Source organism: Sprattus sprattus, assembly GCF_963457725.1.
Source record: "Sprattus sprattus genome assembly, chromosome: 2".
Taxonomy (NCBI): domain Eukaryota; kingdom Metazoa; phylum Chordata; class Actinopteri; order Clupeiformes; family Clupeidae; genus Sprattus; species Sprattus sprattus.
Genome location: NC_137921.1, coordinates 19321608 through 19347224, shown reverse-complemented (window position 1 = coordinate 19347224; position 25617 = coordinate 19321608). Strand labels below are relative to the sequence as shown.

The window sequence follows — 25617 nt, the reverse complement described above, 5'->3', positions numbered from 1 at the left end:
TCAGATGAATTATAAACATTTGTCTTCTATTCACCAGGGAGTTTCAAAAAAGATAGATGAATAGAGAAGTGTCTTTGCGTTTATGTGTGTGTGTGTGTGTGTGTGTGTGTGTGTGTGTGTGTGTGTGTGTGTGTGTGTGTGAAGAGAAGTCTGTGTACAAATGTTTTTTTCAAAAGATGGCTACAAACAAGATTGAGTGGTGTGTGTGTGTGAGCAAGAGAGAATGCACCTACCCATTCTCAACATGGGCATGCACAGCCGAGACAATGCCTTCTAGAACCTTCAGTGGGTCTGGGTAGTGTTTAAGCACCTCTTCATCTCCACTGCAAATACAAGGACACACACACACACACACACACACACACACACACACACACACACACACACACACACACACACAAGCACCAAAACATGTTACAGTCTGTCTCAAGGATACACTAGAGGGTTCTAAACTAAACAGGCTTATCACAGCACACATAAATCTGTATTACAGTGTGTGAGTTTGTGTGTGAGTTTGTGCCTCATGCTGTGGGGAAGGATTTCACACTCCACTATGCTAATATGTGTCTGGGGGCTTGCCACTGTGTGCAAATGTGTGTGTGTGTGTGTGTGTGTGTGTGTGAGAGAGCGTGTATTATTAGAAGCATTTTAAGTAAACCTAATGCATTTGTGTGGATGCTAAGGATGGGTTTTGTGAGCTGGTGTTCACTTTTCGCGTGACTGATTTGACAATGTTAGGGTATCAGAGACGGCTGTTGTTAGGATGTTCTCTCAGTTCGGACACTTGGGAATTGATTACTACCCAGAGAATGTTCCAATTGACCTATCGCTAACCCCCGCCCTCCCTTAGTTACTTGGACAAGTTATCAGTGTCAAAACTATATCCCAATAGGCTCTAGACAACTTTTGGAGACAAAAGGACCTGATTTCGTCTGGAAGCCTTCAAAAGGGACTTAATTATTAATTATTGAGGGATATGTATACAATTTAAAACTAGATATGGTGGATAACAAGCTTAAATTTGAGGCGAGAATGTACAGAGCTCAATGCAAGAGGGAGAAGCCTCATCTAACGGTCATCGCGATTGCAGATAAATACATCCAATACCAGCATTGTTCATGCACTGCATGGGAAAGATACAATTAATTCACTTTCAGTTAATTTAACTAATCTGGAGAGGCACTGAGATGTAGACCTACGTTTATTAACTGGCATTTACCTGCCCCTGGCAGGACAGTGTCCTAACCATATGGTCCTTACTGTCTAGCTTGTTATTGTAACAGTGTTTATTACCGGCTTGCATGTGTAACGTTCACGTTGTCATGTTAATCCATTATTAAACCTATGTGTACTTGTGCATATCAATTGTTTAATAGAACTGCTGTTTTTAACAAACTGTCCCATAACTGACAAAGCTACGCCAGCGCAGCTAGTGAATAGCGAACGTTTACGTTAGCTAGTTTTAACCAGAGATAACTTGCCTAAGCCTAGCATAACATCAGTGGTGAAAGTAAGCATGTACTGTCAATGACAATAATGTGAATAATGAGTATGCTTTTTATTGATTGCTTTAGCAAAGGAAAATTCCAACCTAACAAGAGTATGGCAGAAAGCTAATGAACGTAGAGTTCACTGTGTGGTCTGCCACACAGCTTAATCCACCGGAGATATTTGGCCCGGTCTTGTTTTCGTTTAGGAAATGAGATCAAATATACCCCATTGCCAATCCTCTCATGATACCTCGTATCAGTGTTTTATATACCCCATGCACATCGTTTGACCATTTTTGTTCAACTTAGATTACAACAAACCCCATAAAACAACCGAAGATTCACGGTCTCTAATGCTATTCTATGGAGTTGTAAACTCAAGATGTCCGAGTGCAGCCGTTACTAAACTTTCATTGGCCCGTCTGCGTTCGAAAGGCGGGGCTTAGCGATAGGTAAATTGAAATGCGAGAATGGGACTTACTGTGTTACCATGGCGATTATGAATTATCACGCAGAGATGAGTTTCTCTAGAGGGTTCTGAGGTCCAGAGGTTCTTAAGTTCTCTAAATGCATTCCACATGCCACCTCTCAACAAATGTGTATCCTGTTCTCTCATTGTTTAGTCCATTGTTGCCTTGGTATACTCTTTATCCATGGTATGGTTGGTATAGTTGGCCTAAGCCTAAATAATGGCCTTCCTTAATCCATATGATGCTTCAAAACCCTTTTTCTATCCCTCTCTCTATTTCTTTTTTTATCTCACAATCTCTGGCTCTCTCTCGTTTGTTCTTCTTCTTCTGCTTCTTCATTTCTTCTCTCTCTCTATCTCTCTCTCTGGGTCCGTTTGAAACAGGCTGAAATTCTGTCTCAGCAGGGTGTCTAACAGGACAGCGAAGCATCAAGGGCCATTTGAAACGATTGTACTCTCTTTTCCTCTCTAGTAAGATGACTTCAAACTTCCCCCGTAACGGTCATTTTTGAAGGAAGCATCAATGTTGCTTCAATGCTGCCCATTACCTATGAACCTGTGCGACAGCTCCATCCAGCAACTGCAAATTGTAAACAAAAATGACTGGTCATTTGCAGACACCTGTTTGGTCAAAGCAAAAGTCTGCCTGGGTCTGATCATGTTATGGTCATGTTACCCGTTTGAGAGATCCTCAGGGATATTCACTCAGAAATTCTTGACAATTTAAAGATTTCGGCCAATGGGAAAGCTTTTTAGAGGCTTACAAATTTGCTCATATCATTGTCAGGTAAGAGCTGAGTGGAAAAGTCTTCCCGGGGATAGGATCATTTTTATCAGATGGTAGAAATCAAGCTCTTTGATTGACCAAAGACAGTTCACAGTTCAAGAATACTAAGTGGTGTACAATGAGAAAAGCAATATTTGTAACACAGGCATTAATACATTGGTCAAAAAATAAAAGGCTTATTGGTCTTTTTTTGATAGTTAGCATAGTCCACTAGCCTGGCGATGTCATACTCATAATTCTAGTCAGAATATGAGTCTGATACTGCTCCATGGGGCTGTGATTATGGGGCATGTTTCCAACCGAACCAGGGAAAAAATGCCTCTTCGCTCAATTGGATATACCTAGAATCAATCAGAGCAACTTAGTATCACGACGGGGCCAGCTGATACATTAAACTTTTACCGGATCCCGTAGGAAGGACGGCAAAAACATCTTATCGATCGACAAATGCCTTGATCGCGTTTCTCTGTTATTCTTCCAAAATTAATGTGCTGTCAATGTCTTCTAAAGCAAACTTCCAAATTGTCGCTTTCTAGTAACAACCATGTTTATTGAAAACTAATTCAACCCAAGCGTTGGTGACGTAGTTGATTAGGTTACGGTTGATCATCTGTCCATCATCGTATAAAGCCCGCCCTGACAATTTGATTGGTCCGGCAGAATCCTACCTTCTGATAATTCTTCCCCAACGGAGCAGTGCCAGACTGAACATCCAGACCTCAAATGTTGTGGGCGGGGCTAAGTTCGGTCTGGAATCCAGGCTAATATTCCACTAGTACATTCATCATGTATATGGAGCAAAATTACCCTGATGGAGAAGCCACTGCAAGGGGCTGAGGTGAAGACAAGGCAGCAATTCATTCTGCCAAAGGATTTCTGGTCAATGTGGAATGCTTTATACTAGACATTCAATACCTATATAAAGTACAACTTCATTCCTTGACTTGCAGTTACTCATCGGCGCAACAGACAAAAATGTTATGATGTTATTTTGATACGTAATTGATGTGGGTGTCATCGATTTTGTGCAAAGCTTCATCATGACTGAATGACAAGAAATATCTGGTTGCTATTTTTAAATTAATAAATGCATTAATCAACTTACATATCACAAAGTTTCCAACTTGTTTTCTCTAAACTTGTCTGTAAAGCTGATGATGCATTTTTGCTGATTTATTGGAATTGGCTGCACAAAACTCAACAAATGACCCCTTATTTTAAAGATAATTAACTGTGGATTTAGAATATCTAGTAATAGTTTTTTGACCAAATGACTTGCCCTATATATCTACTCCTTCTCTCCTTCTCTGCAGCACTCTCTCTCTCTCTCTCTCTCTCTTTGTTCCCTCCCTGCAAGACTTTCTGCCTGCAGCATCAGGACTGGAGAGGCCATTCTTCAAGCTGACAGAATGTGGGGGGTAGGTGGGTTTGGGGGGAATTCCCCTGAAATCTATACACACACACACACACACACAGTCCTGACACAAACCCACACACATATGGATGCACACAGGCACACCCACACAAACACAAACACACACAAAGAAAAAAAAAAACCCTAGAATCCACACACACACACACACACACACACACACACACACACACACACACACACACACACACACACACACACACACTGATTCCCCGAAATGCGCATCTGAATCTTCCTTGGGACGGGAAGCTCTGGCTGATGCTGCTTGTTCTTCAGGAGCTACTATTCTGCAGCTACCGCAGCTCAACCTCATATCTCTGCACTCTTTTGCACGCTAGTGTCCAAAATAGTATTCAAACAGAGCATGCAACCTGTTCAAAAGGACAAAACTCTGGTCAACTGCACCAAGGGGTCCATTCCATTCCATAAGACATTATGTGAGGATGCAAGTTCAGATAATTAATTGGTAACATAATAAATGCGGTTGATGCACTTTCAGGTAGAAACAGGGTAGTCTGTAGGACCTGCACCCTCGGTTCAATATGCTAGATGACATTATAGTGAGCTGACTGGCTGCTGCCATATCTGAGCAGTGTTCTCGAAAGTTGATTGGCTGATGCAGTGTGTAAGCAGCGCTCCATCTGAATCTGATTGGTGTATCCTGTGTGTGAGCAGCGCTCCATCTGAATCTGATTGGCTGATGGTGTGTTTATGAAGTGCTCCATCTGAATCTAAGGGCTGATGTTACAAGTTACAAGTAACAAGTCTTATATTTGTCAGATGCACAAAATGACACAGGGTCAGACAGGGCACTGACATTCTTCAGACAAGGCACCACCTAAAGAACCTATCATAACATAGTATAACATAGTATAACAGAACATAACATGACGTACACTCTGTATTTGCAGGCTTCTGCATTAGCCTGATTGAATGCCAGTGTGTGTGTGTGAGCCGTCTTCTGTGTAAATCTGATTTGCTGAGAGTGTGTGTGAACAGTCTTCTGTGTAAATCTGATTGGCTGAGAGTGTGTGTCTGCGGCCAGGCTGGGAGCTGTTAGCAGGTGGTGGGGCGCAGTGGGAGACTGATTGATTGTCTATCACCACTTAATGAAAGAAAACAAAAGCAAGGTCCTGTGGTGCTGCCACTCTCACACATTCCCACCTCTCTCCCCACCTCACAGACACACACACTTTCAAATGCACACACACTCTCAGTGTCGAGCTTTCTCCCAGCAGCTCTCTCTCTTTCCCTCTACATCGCTCTATAAATCTCTCTCTGTGTCTATCTGTGTCTCTCTCTTTCTCTCTCTGCCGGTCTGTCTCGCCCTCTGTCTGTCTCTCTATCTCTCCCTCTATGTCTGTCTCGCTCTCTCTCTCGCTCTCAATCTGTCAATCTATTTGACTACTTCCATGTTTACAGAGATTAACACTGAGTACAAGCACAAGAGAACAACAGTGGCGCGTGAATAACCATAAATAGTAGCCAACGGGGATTGACATAGTGTTAAGCCTGGCGCACCTAAGCATTGCCTCTTAATGGATTGTGTGTGCTGATGGGGGCTAATAAAGTCTGTGTGTGTGTGTGTGTGTGCGCGTGTGTGTGTGTGCTGATATTTATTAAATGTACCATGGTGAGAGCTCTTGTGTGCACTCAGGGGCCACGTGATAGCACCACCCAGATGTGTGAGAAACGACAGCACTGCACCACTAGGTAACCGTGACCGGTAGTGTAGACGTGTTCGAGAGTGTGAGTGTGTGTGTGTGTGTGTGCATTGTGTGTGAGCTATATTCATCTGGGACTGTGTGTGTGGTTGAGTGTGTTTTAATGGGGCTGTGTATGTGTGTGTTTGATGTAGGTCTAAGAGTCTTGTGTATAAGCTCTTTCGATACAAGTGTCTGGGGTTTTGGGTTTTGGCTTGTGTGTGTGTGTGTGTGTGTGTGTGTGTGTGTGTGTGTGTGTTTGTGTGTGTGTGTGTGTGTGTGTGTTTGTGTAGGTGGTTCAAAGTTTGCGCAGGGAGTTTTTATGAGATTGGTGAAAGTGTGTGTTTGTGTGTGTGTACGTGAGATTAATGTGTGTGTTTCACGGTTCCATAAAGTCTGTGTGTCTGTGTCTATGTGGATGTTCAGGGTTCCCACGCTTGCCTTGAAAAAAAATTCCATGCTACTTCCTGATTTTCCAGGTACCATATAAAGTGATGATCTATAGGCCCCTGAAGCGCCCCCCTTCCCTCACACACACAACCCCCTAAAACACCTGACTACTTACTTGATTTAAAAGATGTGTCAGTCAAGTCTACATTGTAAATACTTAGAGATTATGTCTTTTTTATAATATTCATGCATGAAATAATGCAACAAGCTGTAGATGAACAATCAACTGTGAGGTTGACCTATGCTAGAAGTTGGCTAGAAGTCTCTCTCTCTCCCTACACCGATCCCCTGCCTCTCTCTCTCTCTCTCCACCGATCACCTGTCTCTCTCTCTCTCTCCCTCCACCGATCCCCTGTCTCTCTCTCCCTTCACCGATCCCGTTACTCTCACCCCAGTGTGCTGGTGTACGGCCCTCAGAAAGCAGTGTGCTGGTGTACGGCCCTTAGGGACACATTTCTAACCCAGCTCCCACGGCCCTCTCTTCCTCCCGTCCCTGCTGAGACCTGCATGTGCTTGCTAACCATCATTAATGAATCCACATTCAAAACAAACTCCCCTAAATGTGGTGAATAACACGGTTTTAGGAAAAGTCAATGAGTAAAACTGCATATGGGGATCAAACATAGTTCTAGTATTTTAAAAGCAAGGTAAATATCAGCAAGTTGCAGCCAGCTAGTTAGCAAGATTGCACTGCTTACTACCTAACATTGATAAACCCAGGTTTACCGCACAGTTAAAATAATAACCCTAACTTGCGTAAGATGTTTCACTGTAGATGTCAAGGCTCCCATGTTGGCTGGGAAATGTATGTATTTGACCCTTCTATTGAGATCGCGAGTAACGTTTCTTGGCTATATTCCCGAAGTCCACCAATCCGAAACTATACTTTTAAAGTCCATTTCACCAGGTTGCCTGCATCAAATTCCAACATCCAATATACCAGAAAGGATGCCAAGAGCATGCTCTACAGCTACAACATGGGATCATCCATTTCTATCAACAGTAAAAGCTGGTCACATGTAAAGGTTTTTATAAACGCATCTTAATTCTGTGCTCAATAGTACTATTTTTCACATCATCCAATAAAATTTTCCAGGACAACTGTTTCAATTTCCATGTAAGTGTTCACTTTTGCCCAGTTTCCATGACTTTTCCAAACCTGGAAAATGAAAAAATAAATTCCATGTTTTCCATGTTTTCCAGGTACCGTGGGAACCCTGATGTTTGAGAGATTAGTTTGTGTGTGTGTGTGTGTGTGTGTGTGTGTGTGTGTGTGTGTGTGTGTGTGTGTGTGGCATACTGCCACTCAGTCTGTGAAAGGGAAGTAATAGTGCTCAGGGCAGACAGGGTCAGACGGCTAAAAGCCAGAGAAACTCAGAGGAGGAGAGGTGAAAGAAAAAGAGAAAAAGAAGGAGAGAGAGAGAGGATAAGAGAGAAGAGAGAGATATAAAAAGAAGAGAGGGAGGAAGAACAGAGAGAGGCAGGAAGAAAATGAGAAATGGAGCGAGAGGGATAGAGAAAGAGAGAGAGAAAACAAGAGATAGAGGGAGAAAAGGACAGATAGGGAGCAGTCAAGAGCTCTTCACATACATCTCGGCGCAAGCACCAGGGACCAAGCGATAATGGTGTACAGCTGGGACAAGAAAAATGTCAGTGTAAGTAACCGAAAATGGTGAAACACATAGCAGAAAGAGAGCGATAACAAGACACAGGGATAGAGAGATGGAGGAGGAGGGGAGTGAGAGAGAGAGCTAGAGAGAGAGAGAGAGAGAGGCTTTGACACGTGGGACAAGAGAGTAGGATGAAGAGAGTAGGAAAAAAAAGACAACAAAACCAACAGATGAGATGAACCAGACTGAAACGATAAGGAATGACAGATACAGACAGAAAGAGCGATAGAGCGAGGGAAACATAAAAAGGAAAGACAGAAGCTGGACACTGAACCTAATGGAGTAAGGCAATGCTGTAACCTAAAAGCCTACACGTCTTTGATGTGCGCCAACTAAGCGAAGTCTCTGGCATATGACAGGCCTTCTGGATCATTTCATCTTAATTGGAGCTCTAGCTCTATTTATTTGTGTCACCAATGATTAAGTAAAGCACTGACTTGGGAGGTAGAACAGATGCTCAGTTACACACAGACACACAGACACACACACACACACACACACACACACACAAACACGTTAGGACAAGGAAACGGACACTGACACTGAAACGGACACGGACACGGACACGGACACGGACACGGACACGGACACGGACACGGACACGGACACGGACACGGACACGGACACGGACACGGACACGGACACGGACACGGACACGGACACGGACACGGACACGGACAGAACACTTTAGCACAGGCAAATACATATAAAAATATTCATCTCCACATTTGAAACATGACAGTTACTAAAGTGTGTGTTCTGCACTTTACACTAACGTATATGTTCATTGGACTGTGTGTGAGTGTGCGTTTGCGTGCGTGTGCGTGTGCGTGTGCGTGTGCGTGTGCGTGTGCGTGTGCGTGTGCGGGACGTGAGGGTGGTGGGAGGGTCGTGCTTTATTTTTTGCGACCCGAACGCCAGTAGAGGTACTTCACAGTGCATGCTTGAAGGCGTAGTTGATGGCTCTGAGAATGAGAAGCTGATTATGAGAAGCTAAAGTTTCTCCTAATCTTAAATTACTCCACAAGCATCAGAGAGACCAGCAGAGCCCAGGGGTGGGGGGGACTTCACATACCAAAAGCAATCGATTGTGCAATTATGTATGTGTGTGTGTGTGTGTGTGTGTGTGTGTCTGTGTGTGTTGATAATTCATACACAACAATACGCATATTTGAAGACGTTTTTGTTGTTAGTCGTTTCCAGTTTTTAGGGCAAAACTTTCCATGAATCGTTGTTGTTTTTTGGCCAGTTGTCGAGAATGATGAATATACGATTATGTAATATTGTCGCTTGTACCTGAATGCCAATATGATCTGTTCCATGGCGTCTTGCATCACGCCCTTGACAGACAGCTCCGAGGTTCCTACAGCAACCTCCAGCAGCTGCTCGATGCACCTCAGAGGCTGGCTGTCCATCGCCATGGTGACGGCCAGCTGGTGGACCTTCGGACCTTCAGAGCGCGAGAGGTCGTAGAGGCGGCTGTAGCTCCGCAAGAGGTCCTGTGAGAGACATAAACACATGAGGAAACACACACACACACTCACAGCTGCCTCGTAATTGCTCTTAAGAGAGTTACCCTTACACACATACACACTGACACTTATTCACCTCTGCATATACATACAAAGCATGCATTAACACACACACACACACACACCATACACACACACACACACACACACACACACACACACACACACACACACACACGTGGGTGCCCTTTAAGTGCTCCATCACACAATTGCTACTATCGCACTGGATCAGTCTTGCATATGCTAAGAAAGCATGCCAACAGAGAAACACACACACACACACACACACACACACACACACACACACACACAAAGGGCTAGCACTGCAGGAATGCAATCAAACACAATCCCTCACACTCTATTACACTCTGACACTCTAGATCTCTGAAACCTTTCTTTACAAGTCCCTACAGTGAGCTGGTGACTTTGGGCCTGACCTCACATAATGACAGGCACTGCCACTGCCAAACACCATGGAGAGAGAGAGAGAGAGAGAGAGAGAGAGAGAGAGAGAGAGAGAGAGAGAGAGAGAGAGAGAGAGAGAGAGAGAGAGAGAGAGAGAGAAAGAAAGAGAGGAGAGCGAGAAAGAGAAAGAGGAGAGAGAGAGAGATAGAGAGGAGAGCGAGAAAGAAAGAGAGAGAGAGAGAGAGATAGGAGAGAGAGAGAGTGTTTTTTTAAAGAATTAAAATGAAAATGTGTGTGTCTGCACAGAAAACGTACTTCATCGCTGTTTTTGAGTGACAAGGGGAAGTCCAGGTTGAGTGTCTCCAGGTGAGCCACTGATTGGATGAGGTGGGACAGGGCGGAGTCAAAGGAGGCAGGACCCTCCCCATCATCTCCACCCTTCTTCCTGGTCTTTTCGGCGGCGGCCCGCAGCGACTTGAGAGCGCGCTTGCTGATCTCACAGCGGGTCTCCACCGTAAGCTGCACACACACATATACGCAAACATAGCCACACACAAACACACACACAGACACATACACACACAACTTAGAATACATGGGCATTCAAAAGAGTTTAATATATGATGGTGTGGGTGTTTTCATGTATTGTTCAATCTGTCTGTATAATATTAAATAAGTGTCTATAATGCGGTGTAGTTTGATGCTCTGTGTGTGTGTGTGTGTGTGTGTGTGTGTGTGTGTGTGTGGATGCATGATCAGTTGATGATCACAGTGCTACAGCAGGAATCTTCTGACTCATCCCAAGATCTTTCATTCCCCTTTTTATCTCTGGTTCTTAATAAATGTCTGCACTCTCCAACTTCCCTTTCCTGGCGCGCCAGCAGCAGCCAGAGAAGAAAGATTAGTGGTGCTCAGTCACACACACACACACACACACACACACACGCGCACACACACACACACACACACACGCACACACGCACACACACACACACACACACACACAACAACGGCACACAAACACACACACACATGAAAACTCACAGTTTTTAAAACACACACACACCCACCAACATGGAAGCTCACGCATACACATATACACATGCACAGATACATGAACACGAACACGAACACGAAAAAGGCTCACTAGACCCTTATAATAAATATTCAGCTCTAAAATACTAAAATGCCAAAACCTCACCTGATTGGCCGCTTCCAAGGAGAAGGTGATGAAATCCAGGAAGTAGACGGCGTCACCTGGCAGGAGCCTGTCCAGGTACTTGGCGCAGGTGTCGTAGGCGTGCAGGAACTCGACATCCGTCTGGGGGGGCTTCTTCAGCACCTGGGTGTCCCCCCTCCAGAACAGCCTCCGCAGCCAGGCCGCGTGCACCGCGCTGGGGGTGAGGCACGCGCCCGAGGCCAGCGGTACCCGGCCCACCAGCTTGGAGACAGACAACACGTTCTGACTGCTCAGCACCGGCTCCAGCGCCTGCAGGGGGTCCGACGCCTCGTCCGTCAGCTTCCTGTAGTCCAAACCTGCCAGACAGGAAGTAAGAATAGCAGTTTTCTGTAGTCCAAGCCTGCCAGACAGGAAGTAAGAATAGCAGTTTTCTGTAGTCCAAACCTGCCAGACAGGAAGTAAGAATAGCAGTTTTCTGTAGTCCAAACCTGCCAGACAGGAAGTAAGAATAGCAGTTTTCTGTAGTCCAAGCCTGCCAGACAGGAAGTAAGGATGGCAGTTTTCTCTAGTCTCCCACATAAATGTTCTCTCTCCCTTATAGCATGTTCCAATCGCTGATGGAAGTGGAACTATTGCTCCTCACCCCCACCACTCCGCATCTACGCACATGGACAGCTGAACTCTACCCACTTACTTTCTTCCTTTTCTTTCCCTTTTTTTCCCCTACTAATCAAGACTATCTCCGACATGGGACGCTGCTGTAGTCTCTCCACCTGGTCTACCTGGAGAAACCCTCGGCCAATTGCACCCACCGCCACTGCATTGCCGTACACCTACTCTACCCAATACCCTATGTTAGCATTTATATACAATATACATTATTGCCACCACTGAAATGTTTCTCTGTCCCTACATCCCTTACCCCTGTAACAGTAACCCTATTGGTACAGTAATCTGGTCTTGCCTGTATCATGTATTTACTACCTGATGTTTGTATACATACTATGTCCAGCGACCAAATACTGGCTGTGTATAACCCCTGTTGCTTCCTTTCCCCTTCTGCCACACAACCCTCCCCCTTCCCCCCTTCCCCCCGTCCCACCTTCCTGTCTCAACCCGGCCGACCTCAAGCAGATGGGTCCCCCCTTATTTGCCGTGGTTCTGCCTAAGGTTTCTTCCTGCCTAACAGGGAGTTTTTCCTTGCCCCTGTTGCCATTGTGCATGCACTAAGGGGGTTTAGGCTCTGGGCTCTGTTAAGCGCCTAGAGGCAATTGTATTGTTATGGCGCTATACAAATCAAATTGAATTGAATTGAATTGAATAGTCCAAGTCTCCCATACTGGACGTAAGACATGAGTTTCTTTTAGTCTAAGTCTGCAAGTCAGGGAGTCAACATCCTTTTCCTGTAGACCGAGGGTGGCAAGAACAGCAACACAGATTGAGTCTACTCCCACTAGTTTAATATCGGACATAGCATAACATCAAGGAAGTCTGTGAACGCTCTGATGATGTGGGTTTATTACAACCTGTGGAACTGTTGCAGCTCTGATACACACTTCTGGAGGACACATATTCACTAGCTGGTGGGTGGGTGCCTGCGCACACACAAATGCACACACACACAAACGGCAGACACACTCTTAAATATGACACAAACACCCACACGGGGGTTTTAAATATTTGAACATGAGCCTCAGAGAACTAGTCTCTGTCCCGACATGGTACACTCACACACAGACACACGCACACACACACACACACACACACACACACACACACACACACACACACACACACACACACACACACACACACACACACACACATGTAAGTACGTACGCACACACACAGACCAGACAGACCGGCCAGGCTCAGACATTTCCCCTAAGAGATATCACAGACATGTTCCATTTTGACAAACTCAACCCAGCCTGAGTGTGCTTGTATGCATGTGTGTGTGTGTGTGTGTGTGTGTGTGTGCATGTGTGAGAGGGAGAGAGAGGAGATGGTGAGAGAGAGAGGCAGAGCATGTTTGTGTGCATCAGTGAAAGAGAGAGAAAGAGAGAGAGAGAGAGAGAGAGAGAGAGAGAGAGAGAGAGAGAGAGAGAGAGAGAGAGAGAGAGAGATAGAGAGATAGAGAGATAGATAGATAGATAGATAAATAGATAAATAGATAGATAGAGAGAGAGAGAGAGAGAGAGAGAGAGAGAGAGAGAGAGAGAGAGAGAGAGAGAGAGAGAGAGAGAGAGAGAGGACAAGTGTTAAAAGGTTTCGCCTGAGCAGCTACAGGAGGAACCATCCATGCGTTAAAACATTTGTGACAAAAATCAACTTTCTGACCTTTACCAAGACCCCCCCCCCCCCACACACACACACATCCTAGGTTTTGTCCCTCTTTTCTCTCTCTGCAGTACACAACTGACTGACATGAATGGAGTTATTGAGCAGTGAGTTTTAATTAACTTATTCTACTATTGCTTCAGTCTCTCCCTTTCTCTCTCTCTCTCTTCTTTCCCTCTCCCCTCTCTCTTTCTCTCCTTCTCTTTTTTTCTGTCCCTTTCTCTCTCATCTCCTCTCTCTTTCGTCAAGCAGAAATGAGCATAATTAGTTCATTCAATGCTTATCAGCAAACAGTTGACACCATCTCCTCTCTATTGTCATTTCAACCCACATGTGTTTTCTGTGACGGAAAGTTCTAGAAGGATTAATTAATGTGGCTTTGTTATCAAACTAATTAACAGACTCCATCACAACTGGGACCCCTTCCCATTGCCATTGCCATTGCCATGGTAACTGATGGGTCCTGTCACATGATTAGAGTGCAGATTGAAAGTTCTGTGAGAGTGAAGGCAGTCTGCGTCTTGATGAAGGCTGTAACTGTGTGACTCATAACATACATTCTTGCATAACAAATTGCTTGCAAGAAGTCACACGCCATTCTTGTTATTGTGTGTGTTTGCATATTGCATATGTGGGCATTAGTGTGTGTGTGTGTGTGTGTGTGTGTGTGTGTGTGTGTGTGTGTGTGTGTGTGTTTAGCATTTACCTTGAAATTGATGCCTGTTTGCATATAAATGAGGGTGTGTGTGTGTAACGTTTTTAACATGGGGCTACCATAACATATGTGTCCTTAGGTAGAGAGTCTTACCAAACAAAGTGAAATGAGTATGTAATTATGTAACTAGGCTTCGGGTGAGTATCAATCACTACCTCAGTTAGGTGAAAACATACTTTAAATATAGCCTTTTGATTTATGGTGTGTGTGTGTGTGTATGTGTGTGTGTGTGTGCTGTGCAACAGAAAGCATACATTTCATAACATCTCATTAACACCTAATCAACCTGTTATGGAAAAGTCTGGTGGAAATGCATCTGTAATGAAGACTGTGATCACCTCAGTAGATTAAGGCCATTTAAAATCTGCATTAATGCTTCTTTAAGTGTGTGAATGTGTGTGCTGTTTAAGTATTAAAAGGTGTGTGTGTTCAAGGTTTGAAAATTGTGTGTACACCCATTTGCCAAAGAAAGAATACATTCATTTCTGTGTGTGTGTGTGTGTGTGTGTGTGTGTGTGTGTGTGTGTGTGTGTGTGTGTGTGTGTGTGATTTTCAAGGTGTTCTAGCACTCTAGTAATAAAGAAAATGACTGGCACGTATGTTCCTATTCATCATACAGGTACCAACTTCCCAGTGTGATTCAGAGGATGGACAGAATGAGTGAAGTAGCATGCTGCTGCTGCTGCTTTCACACTAGGGTCAGGACCTTGCCTCTGTCGCCTCTTCTCCATCGTGCCCATGTATAGAGATACAAATTGGAACGTCTTTTTCATGAGAGATTCACAACCCGAGTGTGCATCTACACATAGTTTGTGTATGGGTCTAACTGTATGCCATGACTAAGAGCCTCTCAACCAGCAAAGTTTTTGTGTGTGTGTGTGTGTGTGTGTGTGATTTTCAAGGTATTCTAGCACTCTAGTAATAAAGAAAATGACTGGCACGTATGTTCCTATTCATCATACAGGAACCAAATTCCCAGTGTGATTCAGAGGATGGAGAGAGTGAGTGAAGTAGCATGCTGCTGCTGCTGCTGCTTTCACACTGGGGTCAGGACCTTGCCTCTGTCGTCTCTTCTCCATGAACTGAATGGCAGGAACACTGTAAACATCATGGAGGAAAGGACTAGCGTGTGCATTAGAGGTGTAAAAAATAACCGATCCGTATTGATATATGTTTTTAGCGTGTAATATACGACTACATTGATGCCTTTAGTCCCATATCAGTATTAAAATTACCTGAACCGGTCCTTGCCCCAGTTTCAAAGTTATGAACTGGTTCACAAAACAATCACTCGCTGACCTGTTTTTTCTTTGTTCTCAGACAAAACAATGACAACCTGTCATTGGCCAAAGCTTGCATAGCATAAGCCAATCAGGCTGTATTCTCATAAATAACAGAGGTACATGGAGGTATTATATAGACCTGGAGAGAATGACAGATTACAACTCCCATTAATGTCAATGCTATGCTAGCTACGCCATTCATTTCAATGGCCAATGCTATGCTTGCTACTTCAGCCAACAAAGATAAATCGGATCATCTTTTAGTGTGCATCTACAAATATGTTTGTGTATGGGTCTAACTGTATGCCATGACTAAGAGCCTCTCAACCAGCATAGTTTGTGTGTGTGTGTGTGTGTGGGTGTTTGTGTTTGTGTGTGTATGTGTGTGTGTGTCTGTGGTTGCTTGGTCTCACAACTAGCGATGTCCACCAAGTGGTTATAACTTATAAGTGCAGTGTGTATGTGTACAAGCGTATGTGTGTGAACGAGTATGCGTGTGTTTGTGTGTATGTCTCTCTCCTTGCAATGGCCTTCAGTTTGTTAAGCAATCAGAATCATTGTTTGCAGCATGCGATATAATGCATGTTGTCTGTGCGCATTTAAGTGTGTGTGTGTGTGGTTGTTTGTGTGTGTGTGTGTGTGTGTGTGTGTGTGTGTGTGTGTGTGTGTGTGTTGCCTTACCACTTGCTACAGCCTTGAGCTTCTTCAGCAGTTTGACATGCGTGTCGGGCTTCATCGCCGCGGTGATGTACTGAGCACAGTCACATGACTCCAGGAGTGAATAGTAGAGCAGCAGGCGGCTGAGGTCACTTCCTGCAATGGCTGGGTACACGTACTTGAGCATGTGGGCATAGAAATCTTCCGGATTGTTCTTCAGCGTGGTCAGTAGGGCCAGGGACTCGCAGCGGCTCTCAATCTCATTTGTGGCTAGCCTGATGGGTTGGAAGAAAGGAACAGAGGGATACAGAGAGAGAGAGAGAGAGAGAGAGAGAGAGAGAGAGAGAGAGAGAGAGAGAGAGAGAGAGAGAGAGAGAGAGAGAGAGAGAGAGAGATGGAAGCAGATAGAAAGAGAGTGGAAGATGAGGGAGACAAAGACAGAGAGATGGAGAGAGAGAGAGAGAGAGAGACATTAAGAACTTGCTTTAAATTTACAGTTATTAGTACATAAAATCAGCATAGCATGTGAAAGAAAAAAAAGAATAAGAAAGAACGCGGCGAGAAAGGAGGAGAGGAGAGGAGAGGAGAGGAGAGGAGAAAAAAAAGCATAAGAGAGAGACCGGGAGAAGAGAAAAGGAAAGAAGAAAGAAAGACGGCGTCTGAAGAGTATGAGCATTTATCCAAAGGGACTGTTAGTATCGGTATGCGACTCACAGAGAGGGAGGAGAGAAAACAAACTAAAGAAAATAAATAGGAGAGTTTGAGACAGGAAGAGGAGGAGGAGGAAGGAAGGGGAAGCTACTGGCAGTATTGCCAACATTGTGGTGTGCCAATCTGTACTCAATGATTCCAAAATTAGTATTTTCCCCAGTAAATTAGTATTTTTCCTTAAGTGAAATCTGTACTGCGTTAATGGGTGCAACGGGCAAAATGTTGATATGTACTTGTAAAAGAAACAATATTTTGGCATTCAGCCTACAAACGTAGACTCATAGACTTTAAGCTCACTTTGAGAGGGTCTCTCTTTTCTTAATCACGTGAATTTGGCTGTGTCATAGTGTATTTTGGCAAACTTTTCATATTATGGTGGAAGTATCTCATATTTTATAAGTTTCTGTACACAAAATGCAACCCTTATAAAATAAAATCAAGGTGACTTTCTCAGTCAGGGTCATGCCACTGGACTGGGTCTCAAAACCCATTGACAGCAGACTATTATTCCCCTGGACTTGGGTGCTGGCTGTTTTGTGTTTGATGGCAGACATGTGTGTCTTAACATCATAGAGTCCACTATGGGCAATGCTAAATGTGGACCGACATATAGTGCAAAAGGCATGACTGGTAGACACAGGACTTCAACTAATAGAAGTATATTCCTTGGTATCTGGGAGAAAGTCTGATTCCTAGGAAATGGCTTCTTTTTTTTCAGCCATAATTTTAGATTGTAACGTTGCATGCTATATTCGATCACGTATAAAAAATGAGAAAGTGTTCGTCCACAAAAGATTGAGCTAAATGAAAAGACTCAGTAAGGCAAATTGAGCGAAGTAAGAAAGGAGCTCGATTACGTCAAGTGGAAAGTACTGCTAGACAACGCCCAGAAGAGCAGTGACAGTAGCGGTGCTCGTGTCAGTTTGTTGCCACGGGGATGACAACAAATGCGATCTGTTCCAACTTCAGTCTTTTGCCTGAGTCTTTTCATTTAGCTCACTCTTTTGACAGAAATATACCTTGATTCGACGGAAATTATGCGTTGACCATTCGTATTTGTGTTTGAAAAATATATCGCTCGAGTCAAGAAAGTTTTATTCTTGATCAGTAGTTTAATATCCTTTGATTGGGGTACCATATTAAGCAGTAGTTGATTAAAAACAATCACAGAAACGTACCCAAATATGTTGGTGGTGGCCATTTGTAAACTAAAAGCAGATGCGACAAGTTAACTTTATCCATCAACGTCAAAAGTAAATACTCTTCCCGTGTCGCTGCAGCTATAATATCGACCAATCAGCTCAAGCGTATATCACGTCGGTCAAAACAAGAATGGCGCCCTCCGCGTTCGTAAGCAGGAAGCCAAATCATGACACATTTTTGCTTATTTCTGGACTTACCGCAAATATTCTATTCATTAAATAATATTGCAAGTTGACCCTAAATTCGTATGAATGAGTCATTATATTCGTATCGCCGTATTTCCACCACATTTTCGTATTAATACGGATCAATTCGTACGAGTTGGCATCACTGTACTGGGTTCTGTCAACGTTTTCTTTAGTCCAGGGCTAACACTAGAGGCGTGCTTTATATTTGATCAGGCGGGGAGGGAGCCTGAAAGAGTGAAACAGGGACAGCAAACAAGACAGGAAAAAATAAGTTGAAAAATAGAAAGCATGACTGAAAAATCAATTCAAACACCCACTCAGATATAAGCCACACACACACACACACACACACACACACACACACACACACAGACAAAGATCTTTCAATCTATCATTTAATCCTCTTGAAAAAGGGTTTGGACGTGTGGGGATAATGTGCAGAAAAAATAGGAAAGACACATACGTACATACATACAAATACACAGAGACACACACTCACGAAAACTCACACCCCACACACACAAACAAAGCAATGTGCAAGCACACGGACACACACACACAGCCCACCCACTCAAGAAGACTCTCTTTCTCTTTCTCACAGACAGACAATGACACACACACACACACCACACACACACACACACACACACACACACACACACACACACACACACACACACACACACACACACACACACACACACACACACACACTAGCCAATAATACATCAGTGTAAGGCTGATAAAGAGGTTGGTGTGTGTGTCTTTTGTTATTTGGAGGCTAATCTGATTTCCATAATTGATCTGTGTATTGTGACTTCACTTCCTCTCAGAACCCTGTCCTCATGTTCCTCCAACATCATGCCTTTTCAGCAAAGATTAGGAGCCTCTCGATATTGTTACACACACACACATACACATACACACACACACACGATACATTACGCCCTTAAACTGCATGCTGCTGACAAACACACTTCTGTCCACGGCCATCAAATACTGTATGTGTGTGTGTGTGCCCGTGTGTGTGTTTAAAAGAGAAAGCGCTACACAGTGTATCTGTAGCAGGATACGTTCCAGACAGTAGAGTGTTGACGCAAAGAACTTTAAATTTGTTTAAAACCAAGAGACGTCAAAGTAGAGTGTGTTTGTGTTTGAGACCAATTGGAGGGAGCAGTCACCCCACCTGAACCTTGAGTATGTGGAATCAAACCTAAGCACTAAGCACAATGCCAAAGAGCCAGGCTTGTTGGTATGGCAGTCAGAGCCCATACTCGACTGTAATGCCGGCCCTTCGTCACCAATAACTCCATGAATGAAGGTGGTGACATGAATAAAAAAAAAGAATCTGAGGAAAAGAATCAAACTTTTGTACGACCTCCAACTTTTCCCTTGCCCCTGGGTGTTCCACTAGAGAATAATAACGAGACGGAGATTAAGTTTGTGCATGTATCTGTATCTGTGTGTGTCTGTGTATTCAGGCATGTGTGGGTGGGTGTGTGTGTGTCGGTGAGTGTGGGTACCAGGTGTAACAGTGTGTAGCTGTACGTGTGCCAGGGGTTCACCCATGTTTGCCTGTGTATTTGTGTGAATGAGTGTGCCTGTGAACGTGTGTGGGCAGAATGTGTAAAAGTGTGTCCGTTCCTCTCTCTCTCTTGTGTGTGTGTGTGTGTGTGTAAAATAATTTTTTTTATATTTCATGGCATGCCACAGATGCCCCCTGCAGCATACTGAGTGGGGAATAAGGAGGGGTGGGGTAAAGGGAGCAAAAGAACAAGAGAAAAGAGAACAGGTTCATGCCCTCTCTTCTTTACACAGGGAGAGAGAGAGGAACGGACACACTTTTACACATTCTGCCACACGCACGTTCAGACACAGACACAGACACACTCATTCACAGGCAAACATGGGTGAACCCCTGGCACAGATATAGCTACACATAGAGCTACACACAGTACACACAGTACACACAGCACACGCACACACACACACACACACACACACACACACACACACACACACACACACACACACACACACACACACACACCCGCGTACACAGACACAGACACACACAGATACAGATACATGCACAAACCTAATCTCCATCTCAGTGTTATTATTCTCTAGTGGAACACCCAGGGGCAAAAGAAAAGTTAGAGGTCGTACGGAAGTTTGAGTCTTTTCCTCAAGATTATTATTTATTATTCATGTCACCACCTTCATTCATGGAGTCATTGACGTGAAAAAATGATGATCAGAACGCTCTTCTGCTCTAGCTGGACGTTGGAGCGCTGGATGAAGGATTCTCATTGCCTTAGTTATATGCATTACACATATTCTACCGTACTGACTTACATGACACTTTACTTTACCGTTCATATCACTTACTGACTTTTGTACTGTTGTTAATAAATGTTGTTTGTTTAAAACGTTACCTGACGGTGTCGTGTCTTCCCTGTGTTATGGCTACTCTGAGCTAAGTAGTCATCACACTTACGTAAGAGAAAAAAGTGTATCTCATAACAAGTAAGTAAGTGAGTGACTTCTTATGGCATTATACATTAGACATTTACATATTTATCACACCTATCAGGCAAATGTATTATATCCAAAGGTGCCAAAATGCCCCAAATACTGTATAACATTTTAAAATGCCTGTCTAATAAACACAACATAACATAGCCATCTGCACATTCAAGTACTAAATCGAACATGAATTGAAGGCTAGCCTAGGCTATATAACCTAATGTTGTAGAATCTATGTACAGGCTAACCTCTCCAAAAGTGACCAAACAGACTCAAATGAGCAAACACTTTCACCACAGTAACATCACATTATCTTGAAGTTATGGTAACTATTATCAAGGTAAATCCAATATTATATACGTACTACATTTGTATATATACTGTATGTATGTATGTGTGTGTGTGAGTGTATGTGTGTCATTGAGTGAGTGAGTGAGTGAGTGAGTGAGTGAGTGAGTGAGTGAGTGAGTGAGTGAGTGAGTGGAGAGAGTGAGTGAGTGAGTGAGTGAGTGAGTGAGTGAGTGAGTGAGTGAGTGAGTGAGTGAGTGAGTGAGTGAGTGGAGAGAGTGTATGTGAGATTGTGTTTGACTTACCCACTGTCAGTGAACAGGAACTCAAGGTGTGTCATGTACACCTCCCAAAGAGAAACACTGTAGCGCTGAGCCAATGACATGGATATACGGTACACACTCTCGTCCAGTGTCCTGAAACACACCACACACACACACACACACACACACACACACACACAGTCTGAGAATTTACACTCAAAACTATTAAGACATAGTGTACCATTTCCTATGGCCACTCTGCCACAAACATAGCCCGTTCACTCACTCACTCACTAACACACTCACTCACACAATCACTCACACACTCACTCACACACTCACACACACACACAGGTCTCTTTCTTGTATTCACATACAGACACACACACACAACACAATCACACACACACACACACACACACACACTCACTCGGCGAGGCCCAGGATGGTCTCTTTCTTGTACTGTGCATCGGAGCTGAAGCGCTGTGTGTCCACGCCGCGGCCAAGACCCTGCAGAACCTGGGCCTGTGTGTAGTCGGCCAGGCGCTCGGAGTAGGCCCGCAGCTGGCCAATCAGAAGGCCCACCTCCGCTGGCCAATCGGCGCTTTCCTCCTGCTCACTCACATGGCGAGTCACAAGCCGGATCAGCTCTTTGGGGTCCGCCTACAGGGAGAGCAGAGGAAAGACTTAAGAGTGAGCTTATGGAGAGATAGAGAGAGATAGATAGATATATAGAGAGAGAGAGAGAAAGAGAGAGAGAGAGAGAGAGAGAGAGTGTGTGTGTGTGTGTGTGTGGCAGTCCATTTTTAATTATTACTTAGTTTAGGAATTCATGTTCTGCATACTTCAATGGGTACACACACACACACACACACACACACACACACACACACACACACACACACACACACACACACACACAACCAGTTCAAGTTAATTAAGTCAGTAATTAGGCAGAGGTAAATACCAAACGATCATGGAAGAAAACTATAATGAAGTACAATGATAAGTCATATAAATAAGTCATATAAATTCCTTGTGCTGGTGTGTGTATAATTGAAGCACATCCCTCTGTGTGTGTGTATGTGCACATATCTGTGTGTGTGTGTGTGTGTGTGTGTGTGTGATAATGGTAATGACAATGAGTGATGAGCTTCAGGCAGGGAATGACACGGTGCCACATTAAAACTCACCCAAACCACCTTTGAACATGACCAGGAGTGATTGTAATGTGTGGAAGTGGGTGAGAGTGAGAGGGTGTGTTTTAAATGAAATGTTGGTATGCATGAGACTAGATGTTAACAACATGTGTGTATGGTAAATGAGGTGTGTGTGTGTGTTTAAACATGCAGAGTAGAACTCAGGTTGGGGACTCAATCTCTTTAGCCAGTGAGGTGTGTGAGCAATATCCCACATGTGCATGATTTATACTACCCTGCTTGCTTCATCTCCCTCACAAACTCTCCCTCCTTTTTTCTCTCTCTCACTCCTTTACCATCTCACTATTTCCTACCTTCTGTCACATTCTTTCTTTTCTGCTTGTCTATCTGTCTATTTATGTATCTATCTAGCTGTCAATCAATCTTCATCTCTCACTACCACACATTCCCTTTCTACCCCTCTCTGGATCTCTCTCTCTCCACTTCTCTCTATTTATATATTGACACAAATTATACAATCCTAATAAACAAAACAAAATAAAAAATAAAACAAACAGTACAAGGGGCATGCGGAACAGAGATGCTATGGAAGGTAGGTAAGTAAGATATGACATAAACATATGTAAGGGATAATGTATTGTCCGGAGGTCATTCTACAAAAATAATTATCCCCCGCTTATTATACGGGTACTTGCCAAAAACGATAGAAGACGATAGAAGACATTCCTCCAACATACCTCTTTTTAATGATTTAGGTGCCGTTTCATATGTCCCGTTTAGAAATAAATAGTTCTTCAAGCAAATAGAACTTTGAAGTTTCAGGTGTTGCATAGCAACCCATTACTTGCTGACTTCAAATTACTCTCTACTGTTGCGTTAAAATCACTGGACTTCTGGCGGAATGATATGAAAGATGTGAATTAGAAGTACAAAACCCGTTGCCAATGACAGCGGTGATTATCTTTCGCAGAGGTCTGTTAGCAGGAATTAATGTATGGGTATGACGTAGGGATGGCCCATCAAATCAACGGTACTTTTTGGAACATTCTGAAGAGCCGTATAATAAGTAAGGGATAATGTATTGTCCGAAGGTCATTCTACAAAAATAATTCCCGACGGGGCGAACAACACCCCGACGCGCAGCGGAGGGTGTTGTTTTGTACCGAAGGGAATTATTTTTGTAGAATGACCGACGGACAATACATTATCCCGCTTATTATACGGGTACTTGCCAAAAACGATAGAAGACATTCCTCCAACATATCTCTTTTTAATAATTTAGGTGCCGTTTCATGTGTCCCGTTTAGAAATAAATAGTTCTTCAAGCAAATAGAACTTTGAAGTTTCAGGTGTTGCATAGCAACCCATTACTTGCTGACTTCAAATTACTCTCTACTGTTGCGTTAAAATGACTGGACTTCTGGCGGAATGATATGAAAGATGTGAATTAGAAGTACAAAACCCGTTGCCAATGACAGCGGTGATTATCTTTCGCAGAGGTCTGTTAGCAGGAATTAATGTATGGGTATGACGTAGGGATGGCCCATTCAAATCAACGGTACTTTTTGGAACATTCTGAAGAGCCGTATAATAAAACAAGTTAATTATTAATTAGTAACCATTAAGTATTAGCCATGTGGGACAGGGCGTTCACAGAGTGGCAGACTGCTACATATCTTGCTACCAGTCTACAGCAGTCCTCCCTCTCTCCCAGTAGAGCCGGGAGTCTCTCCAGATCACTTAGATAAACGATCTCTGGGAAAGGAAAAAAAAAATCAATATTGGTCTCTAACACTTTGGTATTGGTTGCAGTGAGTTAAGCAGTTCAGCTCTGTCTCCACAAGTTCCCTGGTCTCTCTCTCTGTTTCAATTTTTTTTTATTCTTTCTCTTTCCCGTGCTATGCTGGTTTTATGTGCTAATAACTGAACCTTTAAAGCAAGTTGTTAATGTGTCCTGAGATCAATGTTCCAATAAAGAGATGTTGAAAGTCAAAGCCTCTCTCTCAGTAATTCTCCTCATTCCTCTGCTTTGAAGTAAGAAAATGAGTCAAGTCTTTGAGTCAGCCTTTCCACTCCACAGCTTCTTCCCCCTTCATCCATTCATCCAGTCATCCATCCATACCACCCTTCCATCCATCCCTCTTTCACTCATGCTCTACAGACTGTAATTGAAACAAAGAGGTCGAAACTACCGGTGATCTGGTCATAACAAAACAAAACCAAAGATGACAAAAAACAACACACACACACACAAAGTACACACAGCACTATTATTACCGTAGCCCATGGTATGGCTTTTGACAGACCTACACTGAGGGACAACAGGTGAGCCGGTCAAGCAAAAAAAACAAACACACACACACACACACACACACACACACACACACACACACAGAGCAATTTCATTACCTTTGCCCTGGTTTAAGAGAGCGAGAGTGAGAGTGAGAGAGAGAGACAGAGAGGGAGAGGGAGAGAGAGAGAGAGAGGGAGGGGAATGACTGTTTCGGGGCGTCACACTACAACAGGATAACTCTTAGCCTCCCACACAGGCGGGCGCATACACACACAGAACAGCGATAAATGTAAAGTACATAATGATATGTGTGTGTGTGTGTGTGTGTGTGTGAGAGAGCAAAAGAGAGAGAGAGAGAGAGGAGAGAGAGATATAACAGCATTAAACAACGCATGCTGAGACTGAGAGAGAATTTTGATCCTTATGTAAACTATTCATTGCCAGGCGTGCTTTAGTGGTGATGCCAGGAATGCAAATGGAGCGAGTGAGATAAAAGAGGGAGAAAGCGAGGGATGTAGGTGGATAGGGGATGCGATTAATAAACAGAGCCGTCTAAAAAGTGTGTGCGTGTGTAAGTCAGGGAGGCTGGTGGGTATTTTGGCGGCAGTTTAGATGAATCCATTTCTCATGATTAAACATGCAAACTAACAAAGTTCTCAGAACTTTAAAGCTGTGTGTGTCCTTGACTGTGTATGTGTGTGTGTGTGTGATAGAGGGAGCGTGTTCTGTGCTGATAATGGATGTCCCTATGCGGATCCAAAAACGTTTATCCATTAGGACAGCAGAGTGTAGGTACAGCTGGAACCCATGGATGAATTTGTTCATCGTGTTATTTCAACTGAACTTTTACTATGAAAAAATAAACCATT

At 43.7% G+C, this 25617-nt stretch overlaps 1 protein-coding gene across 1 annotated transcript in view; it reads right to left on the bottom strand.

Moving 5' to 3' along the window:
* The window catches only part of nbas (NBAS subunit of NRZ tethering complex), a gene marked incomplete at both ends in the record, with an annotated part of 156630 nt that overhangs the window by 40680 nt on the left and 90333 nt on the right, over positions 1-25617 (bottom strand). The window contains 7 exon segments of the mRNA XM_080857545.1: positions 234-323; positions 9298-9500; positions 10254-10457; positions 11140-11474; positions 16138-16388; positions 21338-21448; positions 21726-21958. Coding sequence (XP_080713671.1) covers positions 234-323; positions 9298-9500; positions 10254-10457; positions 11140-11474; positions 16138-16388; positions 21338-21448; positions 21726-21958 — 1427 coding nt within the window.